The sequence below is a fragment of the Phanerochaete carnosa genome (assembly GCF_000300595.1).
Source record: "Phanerochaete carnosa HHB-10118-sp unplaced genomic scaffold PHACAscaffold_5, whole genome shotgun sequence".
Lineage (NCBI taxonomy): Eukaryota > Fungi > Basidiomycota > Agaricomycetes > Polyporales > Phanerochaetaceae > Phanerochaete > Phanerochaete carnosa.
This window is the reverse complement of record NW_006767632.1, coordinates 2,178,088-2,203,058: the sequence shown is the minus strand read 5'-3', so window position 1 is coordinate 2,203,058 and position 24,971 is coordinate 2,178,088. Positions and strand designations below refer to the sequence as shown.

General features: G+C 55.4%; 10 protein-coding genes across 10 annotated transcripts; 4 read left to right on the top strand and 6 right to left on the bottom strand.

Annotated features, from left to right (window-relative positions):
• Positions 1 to 946: 946 nt before the first annotated feature.
• PHACADRAFT_256455 (uncharacterized protein) lies at positions 947 to 3,838 on the bottom strand. The gene is made up of 11 exons (XM_007395927.1): positions 3,779 to 3,838; positions 3,697 to 3,729; positions 3,551 to 3,641; positions 3,463 to 3,477; positions 3,095 to 3,339; positions 2,503 to 2,624; positions 2,243 to 2,442; positions 2,155 to 2,185; positions 1,859 to 1,884; positions 1,402 to 1,795; positions 947 to 1,348 (listed from the first exon to the last, which is right to left on the bottom strand). The coding sequence occupies exons 1-11, from the start codon at positions 3,827 to 3,829 to the stop codon at positions 1,102 to 1,104; spliced, it is 1,455 nt and encodes a 484-aa protein (XP_007395989.1). The 5' UTR covers positions 3,830 to 3,838; the 3' UTR covers positions 947 to 1,101.
• Positions 3,839 to 4,438: 600 nt separating this feature from the next.
• PHACADRAFT_256454 (uncharacterized protein) lies at positions 4,439 to 7,501 on the top strand. Its single transcript, XM_007395926.1, has 4 exons — positions 4,439 to 4,899; positions 5,084 to 5,458; positions 5,484 to 5,905; positions 5,953 to 7,501. The coding sequence occupies exons 1-4, from the start codon at positions 4,521 to 4,523 to the stop codon at positions 6,946 to 6,948; spliced, it is 2,172 nt and encodes a 723-aa protein (XP_007395988.1). The 5' UTR covers positions 4,439 to 4,520; the 3' UTR covers positions 6,949 to 7,501.
• Positions 7,502 to 7,601: 100 nt separating this feature from the next.
• On the bottom strand, positions 7,602 to 8,261 carry PHACADRAFT_28691 (uncharacterized protein; the record flags this gene model as incomplete). The annotated part of the gene is made up of 1 exon (XM_007395178.1): positions 7,602 to 8,261. The coding sequence occupies one exon, from the start codon at positions 8,259 to 8,261 to the stop codon at positions 7,602 to 7,604; it is 660 nt and encodes a 219-aa protein (XP_007395240.1).
• Positions 8,262 to 8,693: 432 nt separating this feature from the next.
• Positions 8,694 to 9,594, bottom strand: PHACADRAFT_256452 (uncharacterized protein). The gene has a single exon (XM_007395925.1). It carries the CDS (start codon positions 9,197 to 9,199, stop codon positions 9,023 to 9,025), a length of 177 nt encoding a protein of 58 aa, XP_007395987.1. The 5' UTR covers positions 9,200 to 9,594; the 3' UTR covers positions 8,694 to 9,022.
• Positions 9,595 to 10,787: 1,193 nt separating this feature from the next.
• PHACADRAFT_209187 (uncharacterized protein) lies at positions 10,788 to 13,728 on the top strand. The gene is made up of 10 exons (XM_007395924.1): positions 10,788 to 11,114; positions 11,163 to 11,357; positions 11,411 to 11,496; positions 11,550 to 11,659; positions 11,732 to 11,847; positions 11,905 to 11,993; positions 12,058 to 12,185; positions 12,237 to 12,964; positions 13,025 to 13,317; positions 13,376 to 13,728. The coding sequence occupies exons 1-10, from the start codon at positions 10,938 to 10,940 to the stop codon at positions 13,647 to 13,649; spliced, it is 2,196 nt and encodes a 731-aa protein (XP_007395986.1). The 5' UTR covers positions 10,788 to 10,937; the 3' UTR covers positions 13,650 to 13,728.
• A 257-nt stretch (positions 13,729 to 13,985) lies between these two features.
• PHACADRAFT_121402 (uncharacterized protein) lies at positions 13,986 to 15,502 on the bottom strand. The gene is made up of 5 exons (XM_007395923.1): positions 15,129 to 15,502; positions 15,044 to 15,080; positions 14,966 to 14,986; positions 14,815 to 14,907; positions 13,986 to 14,765 (listed from the first exon to the last, which is right to left on the bottom strand). Exons 1-5 carry the CDS (start codon positions 15,317 to 15,319, stop codon positions 14,187 to 14,189), a joined length of 921 nt encoding a protein of 306 aa, XP_007395985.1. The 5' UTR covers positions 15,320 to 15,502; the 3' UTR covers positions 13,986 to 14,186.
• A 91-nt stretch (positions 15,503 to 15,593) lies between these two features.
• On the bottom strand, positions 15,594 to 17,041 carry PHACADRAFT_256446 (uncharacterized protein). Its single transcript, XM_007395922.1, has 4 exons — positions 16,667 to 17,041; positions 16,595 to 16,615; positions 16,454 to 16,537; positions 15,594 to 16,394 (listed from the first exon to the last, which is right to left on the bottom strand). The coding sequence occupies exons 1-4, from the start codon at positions 16,889 to 16,891 to the stop codon at positions 15,903 to 15,905; spliced, it is 822 nt and encodes a 273-aa protein (XP_007395984.1). The 5' UTR covers positions 16,892 to 17,041; the 3' UTR covers positions 15,594 to 15,902.
• A 182-nt stretch (positions 17,042 to 17,223) lies between these two features.
• Positions 17,224 to 20,884, bottom strand: PHACADRAFT_256444 (uncharacterized protein). The gene is made up of 11 exons (XM_007395921.1): positions 20,684 to 20,884; positions 20,388 to 20,626; positions 20,067 to 20,339; positions 19,555 to 20,016; positions 19,316 to 19,501; positions 18,461 to 19,264; positions 18,213 to 18,405; positions 17,847 to 18,163; positions 17,540 to 17,791; positions 17,384 to 17,485; positions 17,224 to 17,316 (listed from the first exon to the last, which is right to left on the bottom strand). Exons 1-11 carry the CDS (start codon positions 20,808 to 20,810, stop codon positions 17,275 to 17,277), a joined length of 2,997 nt encoding a protein of 998 aa, XP_007395983.1. The 5' UTR covers positions 20,811 to 20,884; the 3' UTR covers positions 17,224 to 17,274.
• A 557-nt stretch (positions 20,885 to 21,441) lies between these two features.
• PHACADRAFT_256443 (uncharacterized protein) lies at positions 21,442 to 22,311 on the top strand. The gene has a single exon (XM_007395920.1). It carries the CDS (start codon positions 21,601 to 21,603, stop codon positions 21,868 to 21,870), a length of 270 nt encoding a protein of 89 aa, XP_007395982.1. The 5' UTR covers positions 21,442 to 21,600; the 3' UTR covers positions 21,871 to 22,311.
• A 111-nt stretch (positions 22,312 to 22,422) lies between these two features.
• PHACADRAFT_256442 (uncharacterized protein) lies at positions 22,423 to 24,717 on the top strand. The gene is made up of 5 exons (XM_007395919.1): positions 22,423 to 22,845; positions 22,904 to 23,104; positions 23,176 to 23,296; positions 23,345 to 23,628; positions 23,687 to 24,717. The coding sequence occupies exons 1-5, from the start codon at positions 22,447 to 22,449 to the stop codon at positions 24,479 to 24,481; spliced, it is 1,800 nt and encodes a 599-aa protein (XP_007395981.1). The 5' UTR covers positions 22,423 to 22,446; the 3' UTR covers positions 24,482 to 24,717.
• The last annotated feature ends 254 nt before the right edge of the window (positions 24,718 to 24,971 follow it).

Here is a 24,971-nt window from a genome sequence, read left to right as displayed (position 1 = left end):
CTACTCGGCGAGGGCACAGCTGTAAATGGACCCTCAGCTTCACCCTGCAATATGGACAAATAGTTCTATGAGATTGGATAGGTGTTTTGCGCGTCACAAACGCAACGTCCGACTGGAGCTTCGCCGGCGACCCGACCCCGCAGAGACTAGTCTCAATATTTGAGTGTTGCGAGTCGAGGCTTGAAGTTAGCAGCAGCATAAACTATGGTCCAAGAGGCGTACTATATCTGCAGGCAAATCTTTGCATGACGAACCCAGTCGCCGTCGATACACCACACCTTCCAAAGCGGACTGAGCGGCGTTTGTACCACGGAGCCGAAATGGCAAAATCTTGATCCGTGTGATGGCGCATCAAATCAATAGCGCTGGATTTAGATAACTGCCCGGACGCTTTACCCGCGAGACTCCGAAATCAAGAGCTCGGCTCAGAGAATCGAGACCGGTGGGGAGGCGTTGCGGATGGTCACCGCTGATATCACACCTTCAGTAATATCAGTATCACAAAGTGTCACAACTTAGGCGCAGCCGGCGGCAGGGCGCAACAAACAATTGCGAGGCGGGCAGTTGACGGGCAAGCTTAGCCGAGAGTGTAGACAGAGCCCCAATATCGGGTTTCGTGCTGCGATATTGAGGCGATCATGCTCTGAGGAGATTGAGGTGAAGGACACTCGACGTCATCAGTGAGTCAGAGAGCGGGAGGCATCGACGTTCCAGCGGAAGCACAGCGGTTTTGGCGACGCCACCCTGGGCACGGTTCTAGTGCGCCACCAGCAGGGGGTGGCGGAGCTCGCTGAGGTGAGCAACGGGCACTGCAGAATCGAAGATAAATGAATTCTCGGCTCGACGACGCTCTTTTAAATAGCACAGCATCGAAACTTCGACGCTTCCAATCTGCGAGCTGTCGCACCCCCAATGCGGTAGCGTAGGGGTAGCGTGGACGAGGATGCCTCACGAGGCCATATTGTCACGATTAAGAGTGTTACGCCCAAGCTACGTATAGAGACACGAAAAAAATAAAAATAGCGCAGTCCATTTAGATGTAGCAATCTAAAGATTTCAACACAATTAAAAGGTGGTTTGAGGGTACCAACAGTAACCAGTCTACTCGTCCCTAGAACGAGAACGCTGACGCTGGCCTTGGGCAACGGCAGGGCCGTGGGGATGGTTGTTGTGAGGAGGCACGACATCGTAGCCGCTCCGTCCAAGTTCAGAAGGGAGCACGGCCGTCTCGTCGAGGGCCTCGCGAGCCAGGAGGGCACGTCGCTCGTCCAAATCCCCGGGCTCTGCGACGCGAGGCAGCAGAAACTTGGGCGGGTTGACCAGATTGTTAAACAAGAACGTGCCATATCTGCGACATTCATCAACATCTAGAGCGAATAGCAGGCTGGAGTGGGTACGCACACCAACAACGAGAAGCCGGCGACTTGCAGCAGCGAGATAGGGAAGAGGAGTCTTTCCCATCCCAGGCCGAGACTAATGATCCAGATACTGAGCGTCCTGCACGTATCCGTCAGACTGCGGGCCGTGGCGCTGACGTGTCGCGTGACACTGAGCCCGAAGAAGTTGAACAGGCTAATGCTGATAGCGATGGCGACGCCGCTCCAGAGGACAGTTGGCGTGTTGAGCATCTGGCGAAGGCCGCGATCGAGGTCGAAGAACGGCTGCGCGGAAGGCGGAAGAGACGGGCGGAGCATCGGTAGAATGGGCATCACGATGAGGATGCTGAGCGCGCCGAAAAGGCCCTCGTAGCCGACCGCGACAAGCGGAGCGACGGTATATCGCGACATGATCTTCTCTGTACGGGAGCAGCGCAGTCAGCCATGCGTCGGACGGCAAGCACGGAGAATAATATACGAACCTTCTACGACGAACTGCGTTGCCGTACTGAGAACAAGTGGTGAGAAGAACGTCGTGATAAGTCAACATGTCACACGCAAAAAAGGTAGGGGAGAAGAAGCAGTAGCCACATGCATGAGCTTGCACCGAACATGAACGGAAAGGGAAGGAGCCGAGCCTATATGACCCAGTAGCGCGCCTCGTGCTCCTGAGAAGAGTGTCCTCGAAGACACGAGGCAAAAAGGAAGAGCGAATACGGAATAGAACGCGCGCGGAGAAAGCAGGAATGAATGGAGCGAATACCAGGCGGTTACTCACAAGATTTGGGCAAAAAGAACAAAGAATACGCCTGTGACATGCAGCTGAGGATGCTATTTGCAGAGCGGGAAGCGTCGTTACTACTCACCAAGCAGAACTTTCGTAACCTCTGGCTCCTCAATAGGCTCCGGAGGGGGGACCGGTGCGCCCGGTGAAGTCTCATTCATCGCCGAACTCACGAACGAAGAGAGCAACTGGAAGGAACTATCTTTCACGGCGTCCTTGACCATCGAGCCGCTAAATCCCACGAGAGACACGCCGGCCATAACGGTCACCAGCGAAAGCCATCTGCCGAGGGAAAGGATGGGTGAGGTTTACACACTTCACTGCGGGACCGAAATCACGTACTGGTAGAGCCAAAGCCTGCGGCTGAGAAATAATACGCTGAGGACACCCACGAATAACACTAGGGCACCTCGCGTCATTTGGTAGATGGATACGGGTGTATACAGCAAGCCGACATTCATGAGCTATGGGGTCACAAGGGCGTTAGAATCGTGTCAGCGAAAGATGCTAGCACAAGCTATGGTAGGGATGGTTTACGCCGCACATAACGACAATACGAAGTCCTAAGCGGAAAGAGGCAATCGATACAGGGAGAAGCGGCTAGTCTGTGCTTCGTTCGGGGAGCTCGGAAGCGAAACACACGCGCGGCGCTGGAAGGAACCGACCAATGCGATCGAGAAAACACACGCTGCGGTGGCGAACAGGGTAGCAGACTCAATGCGATGCTGGAAGGGACTCTGGAAAGCTGTGCTCCACAACTGGAACAAAAGTCTCAAGCCTGGGCTGAGCTATCGCTTCCGAAGCAGACTTTAGGGCTGAGTGCAGGAGATAGAGCCGCGGAAGAACAATTCATGTGGCTGAAATAGACGACGTCCCGTGCTTCGACCAATTGTGCCGCCGGTAATGCGAAGGGAGCGCGGAGGATGAAACTCACCGTGGTACCGGTGAGGTCACATGCGGCGGGAAGCCACAAGAGTAAATATGCCCAACCGTGCATAGGTTTGGGCTCACCGTCCTTGGATTGAAAGGGGATATCGTCTGCCGGAGCGTCCTCTGTGGACGTCAGAGGCGGTGCATCCAGGAGATCTTGCTGGGCGCTGGCTTCCGTGGGGAGATGGACAGGTGGATGGGCACGTTTGCGGCGGTCATTGATTAGAGCGACTATGACGGGAAGGAAGCCTGTTTGTTGTTAGGGATGGTGATTGCGTGCAATTCGGGAGGCATCCAAGATAGGAATGTAGCATCATATGACATGGGAGATGAGATAAGCGCGAGGCCAGCGGACAGCAAGCGGATACGTACATAACATCTCTCCGACTGCAGCAGGAATGGAGAGGACAAGTTAGTAATCGGCCCGTAGTTCGGAGCACAGCGGAAGGCAAAGACATACGAAACATCTGCAGAGTCTGCCAGACCGGCTGTTCGTACAGGACGTGTTTCCGCGGATTAGGATCACCACAGTTCTCGACGCATTGCATGTCCTAAGGACTGCGGTAAGCGGATGCGAGCTCGCCTGATGGTTGAGGTTGAACTTGCCTGCCACTTGCTCCATAGGGAGTTGCTGGAGCCCTGCGGAATACTCAGCGCCTGTTGGTGGCTTGATGGGCGATATACGCACCGTGATGAGCATCCCAGCGATGAGCACCGGGACATAGAGAGAGGAAGGCATCGTCGCCGTCGGTGGTCGAGTGACGGCGTGAGGTCGGATGTGGAAGCGCACGCAGGGGCGAGTTGGAAGCGGGGGAAGCGGGCGTCTGCGTGGGCATCCCCCAATTGGGACGGGGCGAGGCTATTGGCACCGTGGGAAATACGCCCGGATTGGGGAATGGCCGGATGCAATGCTGCACGCCGGGCTTGGTGGCGCGTACTCGAAGGCCCGTGACCGGGAGAAGCAAAAGCGTGACAGGCTCTGGTTTCATCGTCTGTCCCCGCCAAGCCTGTCCTTGTCCGCCGTGTGCGTGTCTTTCTAGTCGCTGTCTCTGTTCCAGGGTCTCTGTCGCACCTCGCGACCCGGGACCGTGGCAGCGATGTATTCCCCAGAAGACGTCAGTCGAGACCGCAGCGGAACACAAATAATTATGCTCCCTAGGAAGCGGGGCAAGTGATCAGACCCATCATGAGCGGTCGATGCGTCTTCTGAGCTTCTTTCCAACAAACGCTATTCCATATTTTCTCCATACAAAGCTACATCCACATGAACCCTTCCTGCCCATATCCAATCTCCCTCCTCTCTTCTCCACCCCATCCTCCCGGCCCCTGCTGTCGTCCTCCACGTCGCCCGCGTCGTCCGTGTCGCTAACTTCGCATCTCCTCTCGGCGCGACGTACATTTCCCGACCGCTCCGGTCGCTGCCTCCCACCATGGTTCAGCTCTGCCTTACCACCCTCAAGGGCAATGCCGGATCCCGACACTTCCCCTTCCAAGGCTACCTCGGCCTCACACCTGTCCGCATAGAGGGCATTGTACGTACTCGTCTCGACGAGGACCAAAAGCCGATGCAAGCCAAGTCCATCACCGTCTCGGTTCGCGCGTACGAGTCCCGCCAGACTCGCATGGGTGCGACCCACACCCGTCTACTGGTCGACTACAGCCAGACACTCTGGAAGAAGCCTGACGACCAGCCATACGCCGACGTGGGCGAATTCGAATCGCCCTTCCGCATTGTGCTCCCGAGGCGCGTCGCGGGTTTTAGTACAGCCAACTATCAGGATTATAGGACTTACTGGAGGGTCGAAGCTGGTATGTTGCCGTCTCACCTGCCGCGCTCTCTCACTAATCGGCACTCTGATCCATCTGCCCTTCTCGTGCGCTCATCTGTCAATTCAAATCTGACAATCCTTTCCCCGGTGCATGCGACGACGATCGGCCCGCTGCGTACTCTGTGTTTGATCGGCCTCGTTATATGCGCGCTGACGGCATCCAGTTCTCGAACACGTCCCATTAGCTTCGGTCGGCACGAGATTGCTGAAACAGCTCGACATTCTTCTCATCCGACATGACATACCTCCTCCATTGCCGCCGCCGTCTCCGTCACATGCTGCTTTGGTCGCGTCTTCATCCTCGAGCTTGACGCCGGCGCTATTACTTGCGACGAACAAGCCGCGGGCACCCGTCCTGCACTACAACCTCTCCACACCCACCTGTCCAATTGGCCCGTCGGACCTCCTCATTACGTCCCTTTTCATTCGCCCTCTCGATCCATCAGTGACGGTTCGAAGCGCGTCGCTTCTCGTTGAACGGCGAATAGACCTCCATGACCTCGAGCTTCCGCCGTTGACTCCGGGTGGTTCCAGCTACGGTCCGCGGATAGCTACATCCAGCAGCTTGCCGGAACGCGAGCCTATTGAACACGACGGCTTTTGCATATCTTGCACCATTACAGAGTTCATCAACGTTGGACTCGGCAGTGTCTACAAGCACTGTCACGTCTAGGACGCCCCTGATCCCTCAAACCACTTCCGCATCTTCGTCGACGACTTCGAGTCCTCCATCGACACCCGTTTCGCCTTCGCCATTTTCTTATGCCTCTCCTTCTACCCCAGGAGAGAGCTCACATCATCATAAAACTCTCACGTCTGCCGTTGCTCTTGCTGAGGGCACGTCTTTTGCATTCGACAAGGGTACCGGTGTGTGGAACAAGACGATCTCACTGCAATGGCCCGCGGCGCGGAGCCACTCGAGATGGGCAATGGGCGAGACTATGCGGGGGAGTCTCGGGGCTGTGAGCTTCTGGGTCCGGGTCAAGGTATGTTCAACTTGCCGAGATGACTATACGCCGCTAAACTCGAGTAGGTCATCGTAACGTCACCATCCGGGACCGAATCGATAGATCTCGCCCCGAGAGAGCTTGTGGTCGTCTTGACAAACGATGCCGAGCGCCGACATGCACTTGCCGTCTTCGCTGAGGCGCGTTCGGCGTCGAAGGGGAGGAACTCTTCTTCTCGACCCGGTACTTCGACTGACGCCGCGCCGTCGTCGCCAACGCCAGACGGATCAGCTCCCGTCTACACTCCACCGAAGAGTGCCGGGACAACAGCCTCGGGTCGGGCACCCCCCGCAAGCATCTCGACGCGTTCGCCTGTACCCCCGGCGTCGCCTACCGCTGAATATTCTCATCCGCCGTCAGCTGAAAAGGGCCAGAGGAAGACCAAGAAGCCGCGTCGGCCGCATACATCGGCGGGTCCTCGAGACAGTGCCGACGTTCAGGTTGCCGGCGCCATCCCTGTCCCCGTCCCGTTGCCTGTGCCCACCCACGGCTATGCATCGACACCCTCCAGTTCTCCGGACAAGCAAAACGAAAGCGATCGCGGTCCAAGACAGCCTCTCAAAGATGGTCTGCCATTCCTGACTCGTCGCAGCTCTGAAGTCTCGGCAGGGGGCGCGCGGAATAGTGGCGACACCATTCGTTCCAAGCCTGTGTCCCCGCGGATGAGCAGCGTTGTCAGTACAAGCTTTGTGTCCGCATCTCCAGCCGGCCCAGTCAGCCCGCCGCCTCGCAGCTCTTCGATGTCTCACCACGACCGCGACGGTCTGCTCCTGAACACGGAGGTCTGTGCGGGGGTGCGCATGGACAAGGTCCAGCTTAACGGCGTGTCGCCACACCCGTCCCGTGAGGGCGAGAGCGAGCGACGGGGTCGGACAAAGGAAAAGACGGAGCTGATTCGGGTATGGGAGGAGGAGCTTGCCAAGATCGAGAAGGCGACCCGTCGGGGCAGCAACGTGCTCGCCTTCTGGCGTAAACGCGATAAGCCGAAGGAGCAGTTCAAGCGGGAGCGCATCGCGACGTGAAGCGAATGCTTCGAACGTTGCATGCGCCTTCTTGCTCGATGTCCTTGGACACACGTACGCGTCATTCGGCTGGCATGGCGCATCTTCTGTTCACCGCAGCGCATCGCCCGGACGGCGAGCCATGGAGCTTGCTTCCCTCCGCTCTTGATCGGGGCTTCCCAGTGCGACACACGCATGGGGCGAGTGGTGGTGGCGCGTTCTTCTCGGTCTTGCCAGTGGGCGCAAGCGAAGCCCATATTGCGGCTTCTTCGCGTGCTGCGCACACACGAGGATGTGGATCGTGCAGTCCGCCGGGAACTTCCGTGTCTTCTCATATCCTCGCTGTGTTCGCTTCGCTTCCTTCTATTCTCAGCTTTGGGGGAAAGGCCTCGTGCGCTTATCTCCCGTGAAGGCCATATATTTATTATATTCGTACTACCTGCACACGCTCTTATTCGTCTTGTCGCCGTTGTGTTACAGTATGGACAAGCTCTGCACACATCCCACGCTTCATCCTGCAGTCTCATCTCATCTCACGCACCTCGCACCCTGCCATTGTAGCTCTACCACGTAATCCCCACATGCTCATCGAGATATCCAGCTGCCCAGCACAGTCGTCATATTGTAGTCATCGCTTTGTAACCTCGTCTTAGTACAGCATCGCCAGCTGGGATCTAGCCCAGCGAAGACGTCGGCCCGAGCGTGATTCTTCCGGCTTTCCTCCGCTGTTCCCCCACTTCGCGAGGCTGTGCTTTCTTTTTGCGTATGTAATCCCGTTGTCCTCGCAGGCCGGCGTGTCTCGTTGCTGCTACTTTCGCCCGTCGGCGAGCAGGCCGCGCCCGAGGGTCTCGCAGCCCATCCAGCGTTCTAGATCGCATCCGTGCTGCTTGGTTGAAATGTTTCGGACCACGCGACGCGATAATAGACGACGCGCGCGCGATCTTTTGGCGAGCCAGCGTGCCGGCGTCGACGAGATGCAGATTGCGCAGATTGTGCAGATTTTGGGGGAGACCGTCCCGGGTCGAGCCCACAAGCGGTGCTCGAGCGCAATCCCAAAAGCTCGCCGACGGATCTCTCAAAACGTGTCTCGGTGCGGGAGCGTTTTCGCGCGAGTGCACGGGGTGGCTGCTCGCTTGGGCATCTCTTTCTCTTCCCTCCGCGTCGAGCACAGGCGGGCCTTGAGAAGGCTGCTCGGGCACGCCGGGCTCGACATGCTCGGACAGGCGGCATGTGATACCCACGCGCGGGACCCGGCTCGATAATAGATATGCTTGGGCAGCTTTGGCACGGGCGGACGGGGCGCAGCCAGCGGCAGCGGCAGCAAATGCACACATTCACACGCGCGTTTCCCGTCAGCCTTTGTATTCCACTTGGGGCGGGTGCGGTCCAAGCGGGCACAGAATGCGCTCCGTGGGTTCTTTCCACTCGGCTCGGTACCGATAGTAAACATTCAAAGGAAGTGCTGCGCGTCGCGGCGCGGCTCGCGGGGGAAAAGAAGCTTGCTGACGGCGGCCGTCTGTGGTTTTCGGTGCCGATGCTGCAGCGGTAGCAGCACCTCGAGGGTGCGTAGATCCGTGTCTGGGAAAGAACACGCGCGGACCCTTTTCGGCTCAGGGTTCTTTTCGCGGCCTTCTTGTGCATTGAGCGACGACGCCGAGGCTGGGCTTGCGGGTGATCGCCGCCGCCAGTCTTGGCCTCAGGTAGTGCAAGGCTGTTACCGCTGCACATTCGCACAGCGATCTGCGGGAAAGTCGGTGAAGCGGGCGGGGCGCCAGTACTCCCTGAAGTGGTCCAGATGGCACCGCAAGCTGGGACCGCTGCGCTCCACAGCCAAAGGTGTCCGGCGATGTCCGTCGTGCCCATGGTTAGTCTCCGTTGCAGAGCAGCCAGACTCAGCCGGCAAAGCGAGGATCGCCGGTACATAGGGACGAAACAGCCGCGAGATCACGCTCTTCCCGTGGTAAGTGCTTTCCTGGCGACATCTTCGATTGACAAAGGTTGTAGGATATTTTGTGACATGCCTGTAATCCATAGCGCCTCTTTGCAAGGCTGCCCATGCAATCGGGCATGGCGGATGCCGAAGCAAGATAGCCTACTATTCGACTTCGACTTCACCTTCACCTTCACCTTCACCTTCACCTACGTCTTCGTCTTCGTCTTCACCTGCACCTTCGTCTTCGTTTTCACCTTCGTCCCCGTCTTCGTCTTCGTCTTCATCCTCGTTCCCCCAAAGCTCTTCGCACCGGATCCTTTCTGCACGAACTCTGTTCATGAACTCGACGACGGCACCCTTGATACTGTTCCATACTGCCGACGGGATGTCATGTCAGCGGTGTCATCTGCAAATGCGCAGATGGTATGACTGGGGAAACAAACGTACTCCTGTCAGTGAGTGGGAGGAGCTGGTTGACCTCCCGCAGCTGATGAAACTCGTGCAGCGCGACATGCAACATATATCGTAGGCGTAGGCGAGGTTGTGCAGCTTAGCAAGTATCCTATGAACGGACGGCGAGTGAGCCAAAATAACTGGACGCTACGGCGCCCGATGCAGAGAATCGACGCGGCTACTTACGCTTTCTGCCGTTCATTCTGTATCGACCATTTTTCATGTGAGCGAGCGTGTCGTTGGTTCGAGTCCCAATCAAGAAGCTTATTATTGACTTGCTGCATTAGTAGTAGTGGACGTCAGAGACGCGCTCAGACGAGCTTTCGTGTGGCGCGGGATGGCGCGAAAGACGTTACCTTTCTTATGGCATCTAAATGCTTCTTCCGCTCTAATGATCTCGGTGAGCTCCTGTGCGGCATTGGCCTGCCGCAATGCTTTTCTGACATCCCGCCACTCTTCGCGACGGAAAGGACACATGCCGAACCAGAGCATTCCTCTGGAAACAAATTAGCCTCCATAGTCAGCAATAGAAGCTACACATACCGTCAGAAGAACTTTTCGCGAGCACAGGCATGATTCAAAAGAGACTTATTTCACCTATGCCGTCCTCAAAATCCAGCATGGGGAAGTGATCCTTTAGACTGTGGTGGGGGCCAGGTTCAAACGTGAGCTCCTTAAAGTGCAGTCAGTACCTAAGGTGTGCATTCATAGGCATTACTACTTACATTTCCTTCCTGCATGCTGCGCACAGCCGGGTGCGCAACTCCCAGTGCGGGAAGTGGGGCCCCTTTTGAGGCAATTCTAAGAAACAGTGTAGCGTCAGTCAAGGATGCGAACGCGTATAAAGTCAACGACGTACGTGACAGCAATAAGAGAACAGCAAATTAATCATGCCGGCTCAGAAACATCTTCGGGGCACTGGGGCAACTTTCGCTCGTTCTTGATAGCAATTTGCCAGAGCGTCCGAGCGCCGCGCCGCATGAGCAACGCTCTGAACGCTTTGCTTGTCCGAGAGAGATTGAGGAGGTCCGCTGGACGAAGGTGCTGAACGATCTGAGGGGAATGTCAGTCCCGAGCGCCGGGGGGGGGGGCAGGTTGCTGGGATGGGAACGCGCCTCGCATATCACGTCTAGCGGAAACCTGGTGAGGGGAAACGCGTCCTTGCCCTTTTCCCGCTTCGGAGAGGACGCAGTCTGCGCGTCTGAGGCGTCCACGGTCTCGACCTTGCGTGCCATTTATGACCCCGAGGTCTGGTCGAGAGCAGAGAGGCGACTCTGCTGTCGTGCTTCATAAATCGCGTTACGTCACGGGTAGTGTCACTATGTCACTGTCACCGGTAAGCGGCGTGCCGTCCCGACGGCGCATCGCAATTTTTACGAGAGTTCGAGTCGTTCTAACTTAGCTGGCATTTCGCTCATCGTTCGCCCCTTAGATTTGGCATATTCGATGCTTGACATCAATGATAATAACTCTTTTCAATTGTTCCAGCCTCGCGATACTCCTCGGAGTGGCACGAGCGCCCCAACTCCCCCAAATATAAGACCAAGTGGCTCACTACGATCTGTTATGCAAACCGCCATCACTCGACTCAATCTCACCTCTCCTACCACCCGTCTAGTGCACCATGCCACCTCGCCGTTCTAAGAGGATCAAGTTGACGCATCCCTCAGAGGATGCACCTACGGAGGCCGCCGCAGCTAATTCCGCGACTAAGGTCGCTGTGGCAAAAGGCACGAAGCCACGACGAAAGCGCGGAAAACTTTCCGGCCTGACTAGTATGCCTCTCGACGTTGTTATTGAGGTAGTCTATAGTCCTTGCTGCCCTAGACTTGGTTTACATTTCGTTCAGGTTGTCATGCACCTCGAGCCGTACGACTTGCTCAGCCTCGCACGGACGACCAAGATATTCCGGCAGTTCCTCATGAGCAACAGCTCTGCGTTTCTGTGGACGGCGGCACGCGACAACCTCGAGGGCTACCCTCCCTGTCCTGAGGACATGAACGAGCCCGCTCTCGCGAGCTTTCTGTACACAAACTACTGTTCCGTGAGTACCCCTGTCATTGTGTGGCGCGGCGGCACTGGCTCAACGTTGTGTAGCGCTGCCTCAAACCCAACGTCAAGTGGATATACTGGGATCTTCGCGCCCGCTACTGCAAAAGCTGTGCAGTAGAGCTGGGGCCATCGTACGTCTTTTCATTGAAATGTCAATCATGATAACTGACTGTATGTGCCCTAGGCTCGAAGGCATGATGACCCTCCGCTACTTGTTCAAGCAAGCTCTCCCCGATACAATACCAGAGCTTAACGAGAGGCAGCTTGCTCTATGGTTCTTCATTCCTAGCTTCAGTCTGGGCAAAGACTGGATGAAAGGCATGTGATCAGATATCTGGATAGCTTCGTGCATTGACACAAGAATAGACTACAAATTTCGAGAGTCAGAGATAAACGAGCTGCGGGACGCTCTCAGAGAGAGACCTGAAAAGTACAAAGAAGTCCTCGAAGAGCGACTGAAGAGAATGCGGCAGATAAGAGCGGTGCGCCCGCTTTATGAAGCTCTCAAGGCTCCTAAATGTTCACAATGCGCCTTATAGTGCATTTCGGTTATGCAGGGTTGGTACGACCAGAAACTGAAGGCTCGCGAAGAAGAGCTTAGAGCTATAAGAAGCGATAGATACGCCGGGTGAGAAGTGGCGAGGGTTAACAGCTTGGATATAGGTGCTGACCTCCTTCCCGCTCGTCGCCAGCATCATGGACAGGCTTCGCGAACTGGGCTGGGAGGAAGAACTTCGCCGGGTCATGAACTCCGAGACTGCGCATGATATATTCACAAACCTCCCTTGTGTAAAGGAGCCTCGGCTGCTGACCGACAGAAGTGAGCGGTCCATGTTTATTTCTCGATCCCTGTCAAGCTAACAACGTACAGCGTGGGCCAACATCAGGGACACGCTCGTGCAATGGCTGGAGGAGACGAGGGAACAGATGATACAAGAGGAACTTGTGCGCGTCACCCGCGTGCGGCTCAGAGTCTTTGATCGCGCCCTGGGAGCCATATGCCCATATCGTCTTGGCGAGCCCTCACGCGTGGACATTGCACTGGGAATGCCCGAAGTCCGCGAAGTCGTCAACCGTCCGCCCAGGGAGACTATCAATGCGGAGAGCTTTGCCTTCTTGCGCGACGTCCTCCCTGCCTTCCGCACCCAGTGGCGGCGAGAGGCTGAAGCCTACCTTGGGGGCCTGGTGCGGGCGCAAGTGGGCAAGCTTCCCAAGGGCGTCGACCCAATGGAACTCGCGGTCGGAGCTACCTTTCGCTGTCAACTCTGCGACCATGTCGAGAAGTACCCCGAAGTGCTTTCACACGCGTGCGAAAGGCACGCGTTTGGTGATGACGAAGAGAAAGGCGACCTGTACAGACATATCATCCTCCAACAGTTCAAGCCCGAGTCGAGATACCCCAGCAACGGACTCGTTCACTGGGACCCGCGCGTCTTCAAGTTCTCCGCGGATACGAACACGATGAGGCCGCTCGTTGAGCTGCTCGGACTCAATTACCGGCGCGCCACCAGAGCTGACATGGACGCTTCGCCGAAAAGGCTGGCGTGCAAGACGTGTGACACGGACGGCGTAATTCGTGTCCTGAACTGGGCCTCGGCAGTAAGTCTGCATTCCGCTGACTTTAGTGAATGCCATGTAGCTCACCACGGCGTGTCGCAGTACGAGCACTACTCGTTGCTATGGAGCGAACGGATGACAGAAGAAGAGTACAGACAGTGGAAGAGGGAGGGCAGCGACACTTGGAAGGCCAAGGGCTGTTATATCGACGCCCTTTCCGAACACCAGGCCGAAGCAGCACGTTTGCTCGAGCGCACGGCCGAGAAAGACAGTGTGGGCAGTGTGAACGATCGGGATTGGTGGCTCTGCGGGCTCTGTCCGACGCTGGAGAGATGTGGTGATACTTGGTCTGGCCGGTATTCCAAGGCCAGGGTTGTAGAACATGTGCAGCAGAAGTGAGCACCCCCGATGTGCAGCTAGCCTTGCAAAGATGCTGATAGTCTTGTCTCGCAGGCACCAGATTGAAGCTCCCGATGCTGAACGGGACTATTACTGCTTGTCCGCTCGTGCATTCACGGACGGCAGACCCGAGGTGTATCTTGTATCCGAAGCGCTCCGCACCAGCGAGAAGAAGGTTGCAGAGAGTGAGTTTAAGAGGGGTGCTGCCGTGTACATCGATTTGGAGGAGTCGGATGACGAAGCGGAAGCTGAGGCTGAGGCCGAACCGCCTCGCCCTGCCAAGAATAAACAAGGCCGCCAGCATCGAAAGAAGGCTGGCCGGAAATGATGTGTCCTTGTCCTTCATCCTTTTTCGTCGCATATCTAGCTTCAGAACGCCAATAGAAGATGGCCCCACATTGATAAACGACGAACGAAGAGGAACTAGGTTGACATAAATTAATAGTGTGCAGGCCTGGGCAGCCAACACTGTCCAAACAACAATATTTGTTATCACTTTCAGCTGCCAGACGGGGGGAATAAAACTACCTTCTCGCCCCTCGCCCGCGTATCAGGTTGCTGTCTATCAGTCTTACCCCGACGTACCTGACTATCGACGTAGATCGTCTACCGACTTTCACAGTACCTACAAGGCATCACGCCACATACACACACAAAAGGGTTCACGGGGTATTGACCACGTACATACAAAAGGCTTGTACGCGAGAGGGCGAAGATAGGACAGGAATGGATAAACTGTAAGCTCGGCGAAAAAATCATATAACTGTCTAGTTAAGAAGGGTATACGCTGCTGGCCCAAATAAGTAAGGCTTTGGAAACAGAGTTCAAGTGTCAAGTGAAGCCAAAGCCTAGCGAGTGGACTAGTTTACTGAGCGGCATCACCGGCACCGGCCCCGGCGACAAGCAGACCAGTGAGGCCGAGGAAGGCCTGATTGGCGGCGTTGATCGTATCGAGTGTGGGCGTGGGCGCAGCGCTGCTCGACGGCGAAGGAGCGGCAGAAGACGACAGCTCGGCACTGCCAGAGGACGAGGAGGGCGAGGGTATAGCGCTGGAACTCGAGCTCGAGGACCAGACTGAGCTGGAACTCCAGGTGCTGGAGGTCGAAGGAGGCGGCGGAGGCGGCGGACTCGACGTGGTGGGGCTGGGAGCAGGTGTTGAGACGCTGATCTGGACTGGCGGAGTCCAGGAAGTTGTCGGGGGCGGCGGCGGGGGCGGCGGCGGAGGGGGTGGAGGAGAAGGAGATGGGGGCGGAGGCGGCGGCGGCGGCGGAGGGGGTGGTGGGGTAGGACTCGGTGGCGGAGGTGGCGGCGCGGCGGTCGTGGTAGGAGCCGGAGAGCCGTCATTGAACCACCATTCGGCGGTGAGGACACCGACAGACTCAGGTGCGAAGTACGTGAAAAGACCAGTGGACAAGTCAAGTCCACCGTATGGGCATCCGGGACACTGTTACCGGTCAATATTATCCAACACCACGATATGCAGGTACTCGTACCTCGTCCATGATGGTTGCCTGGGCAGTCATGCCGTTATAAGAAATCGTAATGGTCTCGAAGCAATAAGGGCCAGGATAGCCACTACCGAATTGCTAAGAAAAGGCGCATGAGTCTCGACGCGCTTTCACGAAGACGCTGATCGCAACGCACCGGTGTGTTCAAAGCGACGATCTAAAGCGAGACGAATAAGTACGCATCCCTTGTATATCAACGCGTATAGAAACCCACAAAATCACTAGGAACATTCTGCTGGCCACAGGCTCCCCTACAAGATATCGTTAGCTGGGGGGATTGAAACACCGGTACCACTCACAGGCCAACAGCGTAGAAGGTGAGGCGCGCGTTACTGAACGTGTCCCGTTTTTGGAAGATATCGATGTCGCCACGAGCGCGGCGCGCAAGATCGTTGTGGCGACGACCGGGCTCGCCGTGGGAGGCAGCTTGAGCGACAAAGGGCGCGCTCAGACCGAGCAGGGAGAGGCCTATGGCCGAAGAAAGGCGCATGGCCGATTATTGGCAAATTACGGAGGAAATAGAGTCGTTTTCGGAGGAAACGAAGGGGGGGACTGCAAGGAGTGTGAAGGGGCAGAGAGCGACGCTGGCAGCAGTGGGCCCAGTATGCACGAGGACAGAGGCGACGATGGGGAAAGAAAAAAAGCCGGCGACGACCAGCCGTGCCCCGAACTCGTTTTGTTTGTCGCAGCCTAACAACGCGCCAGACCGAAGTTCCATACAAGGCAGGTGTCCAAGAACAGCATGTTGGCGACCAACAATCACGACGATATCAATATTTTCGACCACATCTGTCCCTTCGTGTTCGAGCAGCGCAGGTGACAAAAAGCGTGAATGTAACACTCCAGAATGACAGACAGATCGACACGATGGTAACATGGTCCGTAAGGCAATGAACAGGCACGTCTAAGTACGACAAACTAATTTAAGTAGCAAAGGTTTGCATTCGGAGAACGTGCGATCATTCGTCTAAAGATATGCGCAAAGGTATATTATACGATCTGTACCATGAAGATGCGTAAGGAGAGGGTATCTCGTCCTTGAAAAACATGTGCAGGATAGAGACAGTGCGATTCTATTGCGATTGCTCGGCAGCTGCCGCGAGCGCAGCCAGCCTGAGGATGACACTGTTCAGCTGGTTGATGTTGCCACTGGGCGCGGCCGCCACGGCTGAGCTAGTGCTCGATGCCATGGACGATGCCGCGCTTGATGAGCTCGACGGGGGAGCAGAGCTGGCACTCGACGTCGAAGACGTCGAAGGCGTCGGCGTAGACGAGGTGGCGGAGGACGACTTCTGCGCCTCGGTGGACGACGAAGTCGTCGGCGGGGGCGGGGGCGGAGACGACGTAGAGGACGAAGTCGTAACCACAATCACCGGTGGCGTCCATACCGAGGTGGGCGTTGGAGTTGGCGTAGGCGTGGGCGCGGGTGTTGGCGACGGCGACGGCGACGGAGCAGCGCCGCTACCGAAATTCCAGGTGCCGTATATGATACCTGCGTCCTCTGATGCAAAAAACGAGAACAGGCCCGGTGTAAGATCAAGGCCACCATATGGACAGCCTGGACACTACAACGCGCGTAGTCAACGACCGTGTTCAGCCACGGGAGCGAGCTGTATGTACACACCTCGTCCGTGATCTGCGCTTGTGTGCTCTTGCCATTGTACGAAATAGTGATCATTTGGAAACAATTAGAGCCTCCGGCAAATTGCTAGCGTGAATGACGCGTTAATACCGACCACGGCGCGAGATTGGACGTAACACCCACCGCAGAGTTCAGCGCGACGATCTAATAGGCATGTCAGCTTCAACTGATGCAGTTCACAACTAGAAGACTTACAGAGTCCGAGTCACTGTTAGTTGCACCACAAGCGCCCTGGCCAGCTTCGTAGTAAGAGAAGCGGGCATCGTCGAACCGCTTAGATAGCGTGTGGTTCTGGCCGAGGAAATTAGTGCCAGGGTGACGACGACGCGGAGTCTCATGAGAGCCAACGGCAGCAGCTGTAAAGAGTGAAAGCGAGAGGACGAGAGCCGACAAGAAAGAGAGGCTTGCAAAGGCGACCATACTGGTTACGGATTATTTACGAGGATGGGAGTAGAGACAGAGGGGGAGCGAGCGAGGTAACGAGAGCAGATCCAAAGGAAAGGAAGAGACCCGCAGGGAGGACAAGCGGGGAGAACTTGCGCTTGCTGGCGAAGAAAAGAGGGTCGTTCACCGCAGGACACAAGACGAGACAGCCGCCGAAGAGCCCAGATCCAGTCCCGCCGCCCAGGCGCCAATCAGACCAATCGTATTACCCGATATTACCTCATTGGGCTCATCGTCACGGTACTCGCGTGCTTCTTCTGATCCGCCCTCGAGCGCATTCTTGACCCACTCCAAGAAAAAATTCAACATGATACATCCCCGAGCTATCTAACTACTACACTCTAACAAGTGTCTCTACTTCAGTCGACCTTGATTTTAGACGGCGGTGCAACAAAAGTCGCCTAGAAGTAGAACGGGTTAGACACCTGCAGCACACGGAACGCAATGCCAAGACAAAAAGACACGCACAGTAACAAATTTCAGCACCTCGTCGATTAAGATGACAGGCACGCTGAAGTACAATACAGCCTTCCATTCCGTCCAGTTGAGCGGAGTGATCGCAAAGAGTGTCTGCAGTACAGTGAGTCAGCATCGGTCACCAAACCCCTGCAACGTGAGACGCACCGTGAAGAACGGGATGTAAAGAATAGCAAAGTGGAGCGCCATACTCAACGCGACGGCGCCAACCAGGAACGGGTTTTTCCACACCGGCAGCCGGAGCAAGCTCTCGTTCTCAGAGAGTGAATTCATCGCGTTGAACATCTCGATGGTCACCAGGATGGAGAGACTCATTGTTGTTGCGCGATGTGCCATGACGTTCGTGAACATCTCGCACCCAACACTGGGGAACAGCTGGTTGCACTGGTGGAAGTGCGTCTGCAAAAAACTGTCATCAGCACACGTCATTGCTCAACTACGCCAATACACGCACCAGCTGCCAGAAAGTAATCTGCGGGCCGCCCTCATAGTAGATGAACCACCAAGCATAGCCAGCGACTGTCGCAACGCCGACATACGTGCCGATCACCATGTATCGGAAGAAAAGCCACTTGCCGACGAGGGGCTCACGACTGTTACGGGGCGGCGTACGCATGATGCTGTGGTCCGGTGGGTTGAAACCGAGGGCAGTCGCAGGGAGCGAATCCGTGACGAGGTTGACCCAAAGAAGTTGCACCGGGATGAGAGCCTCGGGCATGCCCAAGAGGACCGTCAAGAAGATACTGACTACTTCACCGATGTTCGAGGAGACTGCAAATAGTGAGTCATGAATGCCAGATTAAAATGTAAGGGGACTTACTGAGGTAGCGAATGAACTGCTTTGTGTTGTTGTAAATCAGACGCCCTTCCTCAACAGCCTGCTCGATAGTTGCAAAGTTGGAGTCGGCGAGGACCATGTCCGCCGCGAGCTTTGCGACGTCAGTTCCACTGCCCATCGCAACACCGATATCAGCCTTCTTGAGCGCAGGTGCATCATTGACGCCGTCACCAGTCTATGCACAGGACGTTAAATGACCTGCAAAAGTATTGACGTGGGATACAACTTACCATAGCGACAACTAATCCTTGGCTTTGCAGTAGATCAACGAGCTGACTCTTGTGTCCAGGCTCAGTGCGACTGAACAAGCTTGCGCGCATAACTGCCTGAAGCTTCTCTTCTTGGCTGAGTGCATCGAGTTCACGTCCGGTGTAGCTCTTGCCCTCCAGGTCCTCGTTATCACCAAAGATGCCAATTTGCCTGCAGATCGTCTCCGCCGTGCGCTTGTTGTCGCCCGTGATGCAGATAACGCGGATGCCAGCAGCCCTGCAGTTCGCAACTGCCTCGCGCACCTCAGGGCGCGGTGGGTCGAGCATACCGACCAGCGACACGAAAGTCAAGTCGCGCTCAAAGCGCGCGTAGTCTGCCGTACTCTCCGTCTGGTAGTGCGATGGGTCGACGTCGGCCTGTTCGGAGTACGCCAATGCGAGCGTGCGAAGGCCTTGCGAACCGTATGCCAGAGTTTTTTGAAGGAGAGCCGAGCGGAGCTCCGCGGAGAGCGGGATGGTAGAACCATCGACCAAGACAGAGTTGCAGCGTTCGAGGACAGACTCGGGGGCACCCTTAGCAAACAAAGCTCCGATACCGTTACGGCGGATGAGAACAGACATCATCTTGCGGTCACGAGAAAATTCAAAGGTCATCAGTCTTGGGAGTGTACGTTCGTAATGCTCGTTGACGGCATTGGCACGGACGGCCGGGGCAAGAGTAGATAACGTCTTGGCAAGTTCAGGATCAGGACATGGGAGCTTCTCCGCAAGGACTTTGAGAGCCGCCTCCGTCGGTTCGCCAACATTAGAATACATGCCCTTATCCTGCGAAAAATTAGTCGTATAAAGTCTGTAACCAAAGCAAAGTCGACGTACCGCATGATACACGATACGAGAGTCGTTGCAGATAGAGCTAATCTCAGCCAAGCGCAAGAGCGGCTCTGAACGAAGTTCAGCAGAGGCGTCTTTGCCATCAGCAGACCTGACCGACCCAATAGGCGAGAAGGTGGTGCCTTCAACAAGGTACTCCTTGGGGACACCAGAAGGGTCGACGGTGAAGAACTATAGTTGAAGATGAGTTTAAATTGCTCTCGGCGTATCTTTGTGCTACTTGCCTTCGAAACGCTCATCTGGTTGGTAGTGAGCGTTCCAGTCTTGTCCGAGCAGATCACGTTGGTGCAACCCAGGGTCTCTACACTCGGGAGGTTCCTGACAATCGCGTTCTTCTGCGCCATCTTCTTCGTACCCAAAGCCAAACATGCAGTGATGACTGCGGCCAGACCCTCGGGAATGGCAGCAACAGCGAGCGCAACGGCAATCTTGAAGTAGTATATAGCGCCCTTGAGGGCTCCGTGATGCGCAGGGTCCCAGAAGTGTCGAATGTTGACAAGCCAGACTAAGACACAGATGACGGTGATGACCTTAGCGAGCATGTCACCAAAGTCGTCGAGCTTCCGCTTGAGTGGAGTCTTCTCGCTGATTTGGGAGGTAATGGACTTGTGAATATCACCAATGGCGGTGCGTTCACCAGTGAAGATCACAATCGCGCGCGCACTACCGTTGACAACGCTAGTTCCCTGTGCAATACAGTTAGCAAACCTCCAGCGAGCACGGAAGTCTTTCTTACAGAGAAGAGCATGTTCGTCATATCCTGCTTAACCGCCTTCAAGTCTTGTACGACGTTGACGGACTTGTGCACACTGATACTCTCGCCGGTGAGGATAGCTTGGTCAATTCGGAAGCTGCTCGACGAGACGGAAACGATCCTGCAGTCGGCTGGGATCTTGTCTCCTACCGAGACAGTAATAATATCTCCAGGGACCAGTTCTGAAGCGTGAATACGAGCGATTTGGCCATTGCGCAGAACTTTGGCCTCGTCTGGGGAGTATTCCTTCAAAGCCTGCAAGCAAGTTAGTAGCTGCGTGCGTCGGAGGGTGAGGTCACACACGTCTATTGCCTTCTCCGCGCTAGTTTCTTGAATGACACCGACAGCAGCATTCGCGACCAGAATGAGGAGAATGACCAAGGGCTCTACAAATGCGCTCCACCAACTTGCACCTGAGTTGTCTTCCAACAGTGCAAGCACGAAGGATATGACCGCAGAAGCGAGTAGTATGAGGACTAGCTGGTCCTTGAACTGCTCGAGGATGAGTTCCCACAGTGGAGTCGGCGGGTCTTCCGGCAGTTCTGATGTACGACGTCAGAGAGTCAAGCATTGACAAGACGGCCCATGGAGGTGCGAACCATTCTTTCCATACAGCTCAGCATGTTTTGCAGCGAGGTCGGAGGTAAGTCCACGTGTTGAGTCAACGGAGAAGTGCTGGAAGATCTCCTCCGGAGTTTTTGTCCAGGGTTCCCCCAGGATCGACATTGCGTCGTCGTTGCGAGGAAGTAGAAATATACAATCCCAGACCGAGGTGGTGGTGGAGAGGATACAGCAGAATACAAAAGTGTCGCCCGCGGGGCAAAAACAAGTCGAGCGCGCGTGTATATGTACGATCACTCGAACTTTTTGCCCGAGAAGCTGACGTGGCAAATTCCCGGCCTTGGGTGCCTGAGGGCACATCCGGTGCACATGTTCTCACGTTGGCGGGAGCGTTGCAGGCGGGGCAATGAGAACAGTGTTTGATAGTGGTACGAACGACGACGTCGAGTGCAAAGGAGGCATGCGGACAAAGACAGGAACGCTCCAGTAAACGAACGCTGTGGTCAGTTTTCGAACGACGTCAAGAAGATCACGCAATTCATTCGTACGCTTAGCCCGTCCTCGACTATGCGAGTACTTGTTCTCACTGCTGCACTGGTCTTTTCTCTAGACCGTGGGATACCCGTACAACCGACTGACATACTGTGAAAAACGTCTTGGACCACGACGGTATTGATCCTAGCTGATCAGTGCCGAAGGTGAGAAACCACGCCCGGGACACACCCAACGTCGCGCAGCGAAAAATTGTTGGACAGCTTCTTAGCTGTAACGGCACGTAGCATTGATACAGACACCAAGCAGAATCGAAGTTTGGAAGACTCATACACCACTGGTAGAGGTGAGCATGGGACTGACTTTACAACGTATTGTTATATATATACTAGCGTTGATCCTACGGTAGCACAGAGTCAAAAATATAGCCAGACCTAGCCGAATACGACAGTGATATGCAACAATGCGCGCTGAAAGAATCTCCGCCACCTTCAGCTTAGCATTTGCGTCGCCACTGAGCAGGCAGCTCTTATTGATTTTACTGTCGTCACGGGTGACTAGATGCAGCGTGCAAACAACCGCTGTTCGTCCAGTCAACAGGTCCCGGGTCTACTTCTGCGGCCCCCTGCACGACAACAACATCCATCTAAAGTACGTTAAAGCTAATGCCATAGCGTTGAAGAAGAGCGGGCAAACCAACGAACAGTTACAGAGGATCTTGCAAGCAACATAGGGAAGAAAACCAGTACCTTGAAGTCTTCGTCCCCTAAAGACAGGCTTGAAGCTAACGTTCCACGAGTGATCCTGGTTCGCCATTAATTCAACGCTGAGCCGGAAGGAGCGCATGCGACGAGTGAAGGGTGAACAGCACGTCCCGAGCGTCAGCGACCAGTTAGGGAGGTTAAACTTATGGGCCGCGCTTTCTTGGTTTCCCGCCAGGTACATATATGCATCGAGAGCATGACGTATAGTTCACGTAGCAACTCGAAAACCTGGCTCATTGTGCTCGGTCTCTCCGGAGCTGGACTTTAGTTCGCTCCAAACCTTTTGGCTCCCCGGGACCTGTAGATATGTATATATAGCTGTGCGGTATCTTATGCTACATAAAACGGTCGAAAGCTAAGCGCAAAAAGCGCAGGGATGAGTGAGCCGACGGCGGGAGTAAAGTGACGACAATCGGTCGGAGGGAGAGCCGCAGTGCCGTAAGCGCCGGCGTGCCCGAGGTGTTTGCGCTCGTCCAACGGTGACGCTCTTGTACTTGACTCAGAACCACATCCTTGGACGTCGCTAATCGCAATCTGAGGCAATCATGGGCAATGCTTCGTCGTCGGGACGAAGCCACCACGATGAGACCGTCGACTTCGGCTACCTCACCCCTCAGGGCATCTACACCGGGCCTAGGGACTGGAACCAGGCTGTCGTCACCCAACTCATCATTGACAGGAAGCTAGCGCCATTTTACAGACCGCTTGAAGATTACGATGAATCCTGGGATGACGAGCAAATTCTTGCGGCTATGAAAGAACCGCCCCAGGCTGAGGGTGCCGACGGCAGCGAATCCAGCACGCGAGCGGACTCAGGCTCACTTCATTCTACTACGTCCCGCACGCACCATAAACGACCAAGTGCTACTGCGAAAGAGCAGCAAGCCCGTCATTTGGAAGCTGGTGTTTACCGTGGAGCGATCGAATGCCCTATTTGTTTCCTGGTATGTCGCCATGCCCTTCCATCGTGTAATACCTGCCTGAACGATACGATGTGCTCAGTACTATCCTCCTAATATCAACCACTCTCGTTGTTGTGACCAAGCTATCTGCACAGAATGCTTTGTGCAGATAAAGCGTGCAGACCCGACCACCACACATCTTGTCTCGGAACCCGCATCATGTCCGTACTGCGTGCAGGAGAACTTTGGTATCGTTTACATCCTACCGTCTTGGCGCGCTGGCATGAACAGTGAAGGCTGGGTTAGTTGTCTTGACAGCTTCTCTTAGAATAATTTGATAATGATCACACTTCTGACGCATCCGCCGTACAGCCGCCTCCACCGTGGTCGATGTCTGGCGGTCAGCAACAACAAGCGCAGGAATCCCCTCATACCTCCATGAAACGGCGACGCAAGAGTTTAGGCGCAGACAGTCCAGAAGTCGTCACAATCGGTCAGTGGACATCACTCGGTATCTTACTCTCGCTGACGCACCCCACAGATCAAATTCGCCCAGACTGGGAGGCGAAATTGGCGGCTGTGCGGGCAGCGGTAGCCCGTCGCGCGAACCGGAGGATCATCATGCGCCAAGTTGGGGATAGACTCATTCCTGTCGGAATCAGCAGTGGGCGTATACACGCCCTCAATCCCGAAGAAGTTGCCGGAGCGGAGGGAGAAGGCGGAAATAATGAGCGCGGTGGCAGGCGGTCTAGGCGGCGGAATCAAAATCCAGATCTTAACCAATATCTCGGTCAAATGGGCCTCGCTGGTCAGGATCTTGAAGAGGTACGCTTGGAAATATCTGTCTACTTTCTCCAATTTAGCTCAACCTTGTTGAATTTAGCTCATGGTTATGGAAGCGATGAGGTTGTCACTTCTTGAAGAAGAGGAGCGACAACGTAAACAGAGGGAAGAGGAAGAAAAGAAGCGTAGAGAGCAGGGCGGTACAGCTGAGCTGACGACAGAAGGCTCTGGACTGGGCTCATCATCCACAGCCGCATCTACTACTAGTACTACACCACCAGCGCAAACCTCGCCTGGATTACTCTTGCCAACGTCTGGTGGCCCAATCAGTCGTCCTCGTTCTTCCTCATCTGATTCGCGCCGCTCAGGGGAACCATCCTCTGGGCCAGGCAGCCAGCGATCACATTCCCCCGCGAGCGCAATTGGTGCCGCTATTCGGAGTGCAACGAATACTGCCAGTGCCGTTAGTTCTCCGCCCAGAGAGCATGAAGTCCCCGGGCTGGTTGCGTCCCAAGTCTCATCACCGGAGGTCGCGTCCCCTGATTTGGCGAGGCTTGAGCTTCCGGCTAACCATACAAACGACTCGGCAGCGATCTTTACGATTACACCTCCGGAGGGCAACACAATTGACCTGCCCGTAACCACGCCAGAGGACGATGGTGCACGACCAGAAGACACACCGACAAGATCAACCCAACCGTTGCCAGTTCAGCGGAACATGTCCTTCACATCGTCCATTGACCCACGGACGGACGGCGAATCGTATGATTATCTGCCATCCTCGCCGGGTTCATCTACGTCCTCACTAGCACAGAAGCCCCTACTAGACTCACCATCGATGCCTCCGCACGCTTCCGGCGCCATCGAGCGCAGCGCGAGCACGAGCTCCTCGTAGGCATAATAAACAGAACGGGCTTGTTCGCGTGTATAATATTCTTTGAGCCGCTGTCTCACAGGACTTGATGAGTTCGTATGATTTCTACCTCCTTTGTTGGCGACGCTCTCCTACCTCATTCCTGTCTGTATTTTATACTTAGAATCTCTGCTTTCCACCTCTAGCACACTCACTCTCCTGCTGTTTGTTTGCGCCCTGCAGTGTTCGGCCTGCCTACCGCCGCAGAACTATAAGTGTCGCTCCATTTTAGCAGTGTACGCAATGTACAATCATCTATGCTACTGGTTAACGTTGCATACTTACATTGACTTATTGGCGTATACTGAGTGTGGTCATTGCCTGTTCCTTTCGACTGCCCCTATTTCGTCATTCTCCTTGATTGGGCCCAATCGTTGCTTCCGCTCTCCTTTGCTTACGCCGCGCGCAGCGCGGCTATGCTGCAGCCCTATCTATTCATCGCAGCGAGTAAAATCGAACATAGTTTGAGCTT

Coding starts and splice junctions, on each gene's coding strand:
- PHACADRAFT_256454 (XM_007395926.1), top strand. CDS start 4,521: ATGGTTCAGCTCTGCCTTACCACCCTCAAGGGCAATGCCGGATCCCGA. Junction 4,900..5,083: donor TTACTGGAGGGTCGAAGCTG/GTATGTTGCCGT, acceptor GACGGCATCCAG/TTCTCGAACACGTCCCATTA. Junction 5,459..5,483: donor TCCGGGTGGTTCCAGCTACG/GTCCGCGGATAG, acceptor TACATCCAGCAG/CTTGCCGGAACGCGAGCCTA.
- PHACADRAFT_256455 (XM_007395927.1), bottom strand. CDS start 3,829: ATGCCTTCCTCTCTCTATGTCCCGGTGCTCATCGCTGGGATGCTCATC. Junction 2,625..3,094: donor GTGACCTCACCGGTACCACG/GTGAGTTTCATC, acceptor GTGACCCCATAG/CTCATGAATGTCGGCTTGCT. Junction 2,443..2,502: donor CGCAGGCTTTGGCTCTACCA/GTACGTGATTTC, acceptor TTCCCTCGGCAG/ATGGCTTTCGCTGGTGACCG.
- PHACADRAFT_256446 (XM_007395922.1), bottom strand. CDS start 16,891: ATGGTCGCCTTTGCAAGCCTCTCTTTCTTGTCGGCTCTCGTCCTCTCG. Junction 16,538..16,594: donor TCGTCGCGCTGAACTCTGCG/GTGGGTGTTACG, acceptor CATTCACGCTAG/CAATTTGCCGGAGGCTCTAA. Junction 16,395..16,453: donor AAGCGCAGATCACGGACGAG/GTGTGTACATAC, acceptor CGCGCGTTGTAG/TGTCCAGGCTGTCCATATGG.
- PHACADRAFT_209187 (XM_007395924.1), top strand. CDS start 10,938: ATGCCACCTCGCCGTTCTAAGAGGATCAAGTTGACGCATCCCTCAGAG. Junction 12,186..12,236: donor TCGGCTGCTGACCGACAGAA/GTGAGCGGTCCA, acceptor AACAACGTACAG/CGTGGGCCAACATCAGGGAC. Junction 13,318..13,375: donor GTAGAACATGTGCAGCAGAA/GTGAGCACCCCC, acceptor CTTGTCTCGCAG/GCACCAGATTGAAGCTCCCG.
- PHACADRAFT_121402 (XM_007395923.1), bottom strand. CDS start 15,319: ATGCGCCTTTCTTCGGCCATAGGCCTCTCCCTGCTCGGTCTGAGCGCG. Junction 15,081..15,128: donor ACCTTCTACGCTGTTGGCCT/GTGAGTGGTACC, acceptor GATATCTTGTAG/GGGAGCCTGTGGCCAGCAGA. Junction 14,908..14,965: donor TCGTCGCTTTGAACACACCG/GTGCGTTGCGAT, acceptor GCCTTTTCTTAG/CAATTCGGTAGTGGCTATCC.
- PHACADRAFT_256443 (XM_007395920.1), top strand. CDS start 21,601: ATGCGCGCTGAAAGAATCTCCGCCACCTTCAGCTTAGCATTTGCGTCG.
- PHACADRAFT_256452 (XM_007395925.1), bottom strand. CDS start 9,199: ATGAACAGAGTTCGTGCAGAAAGGATCCGGTGCGAAGAGCTTTGGGGG.
- PHACADRAFT_256442 (XM_007395919.1), top strand. CDS start 22,447: ATGGGCAATGCTTCGTCGTCGGGACGAAGCCACCACGATGAGACCGTC. Junction 23,297..23,344: donor TCCAGAAGTCGTCACAATCG/GTCAGTGGACAT, acceptor CGCACCCCACAG/ATCAAATTCGCCCAGACTGG. Junction 23,629..23,686: donor CTGGTCAGGATCTTGAAGAG/GTACGCTTGGAA, acceptor TGTTGAATTTAG/CTCATGGTTATGGAAGCGAT.
- PHACADRAFT_256444 (XM_007395921.1), bottom strand. CDS start 20,810: ATGTCGATCCTGGGGGAACCCTGGACAAAAACTCCGGAGGAGATCTTC. Junction 19,502..19,554: donor ACCAGATGAGCGTTTCGAAG/GCAAGTAGCACA, acceptor CTTCAACTATAG/TTCTTCACCGTCGACCCTTC. Junction 19,265..19,315: donor CTCGTATCGTGTATCATGCG/GTACGTCGACTT, acceptor AATTTTTCGCAG/GATAAGGGCATGTATTCTAA.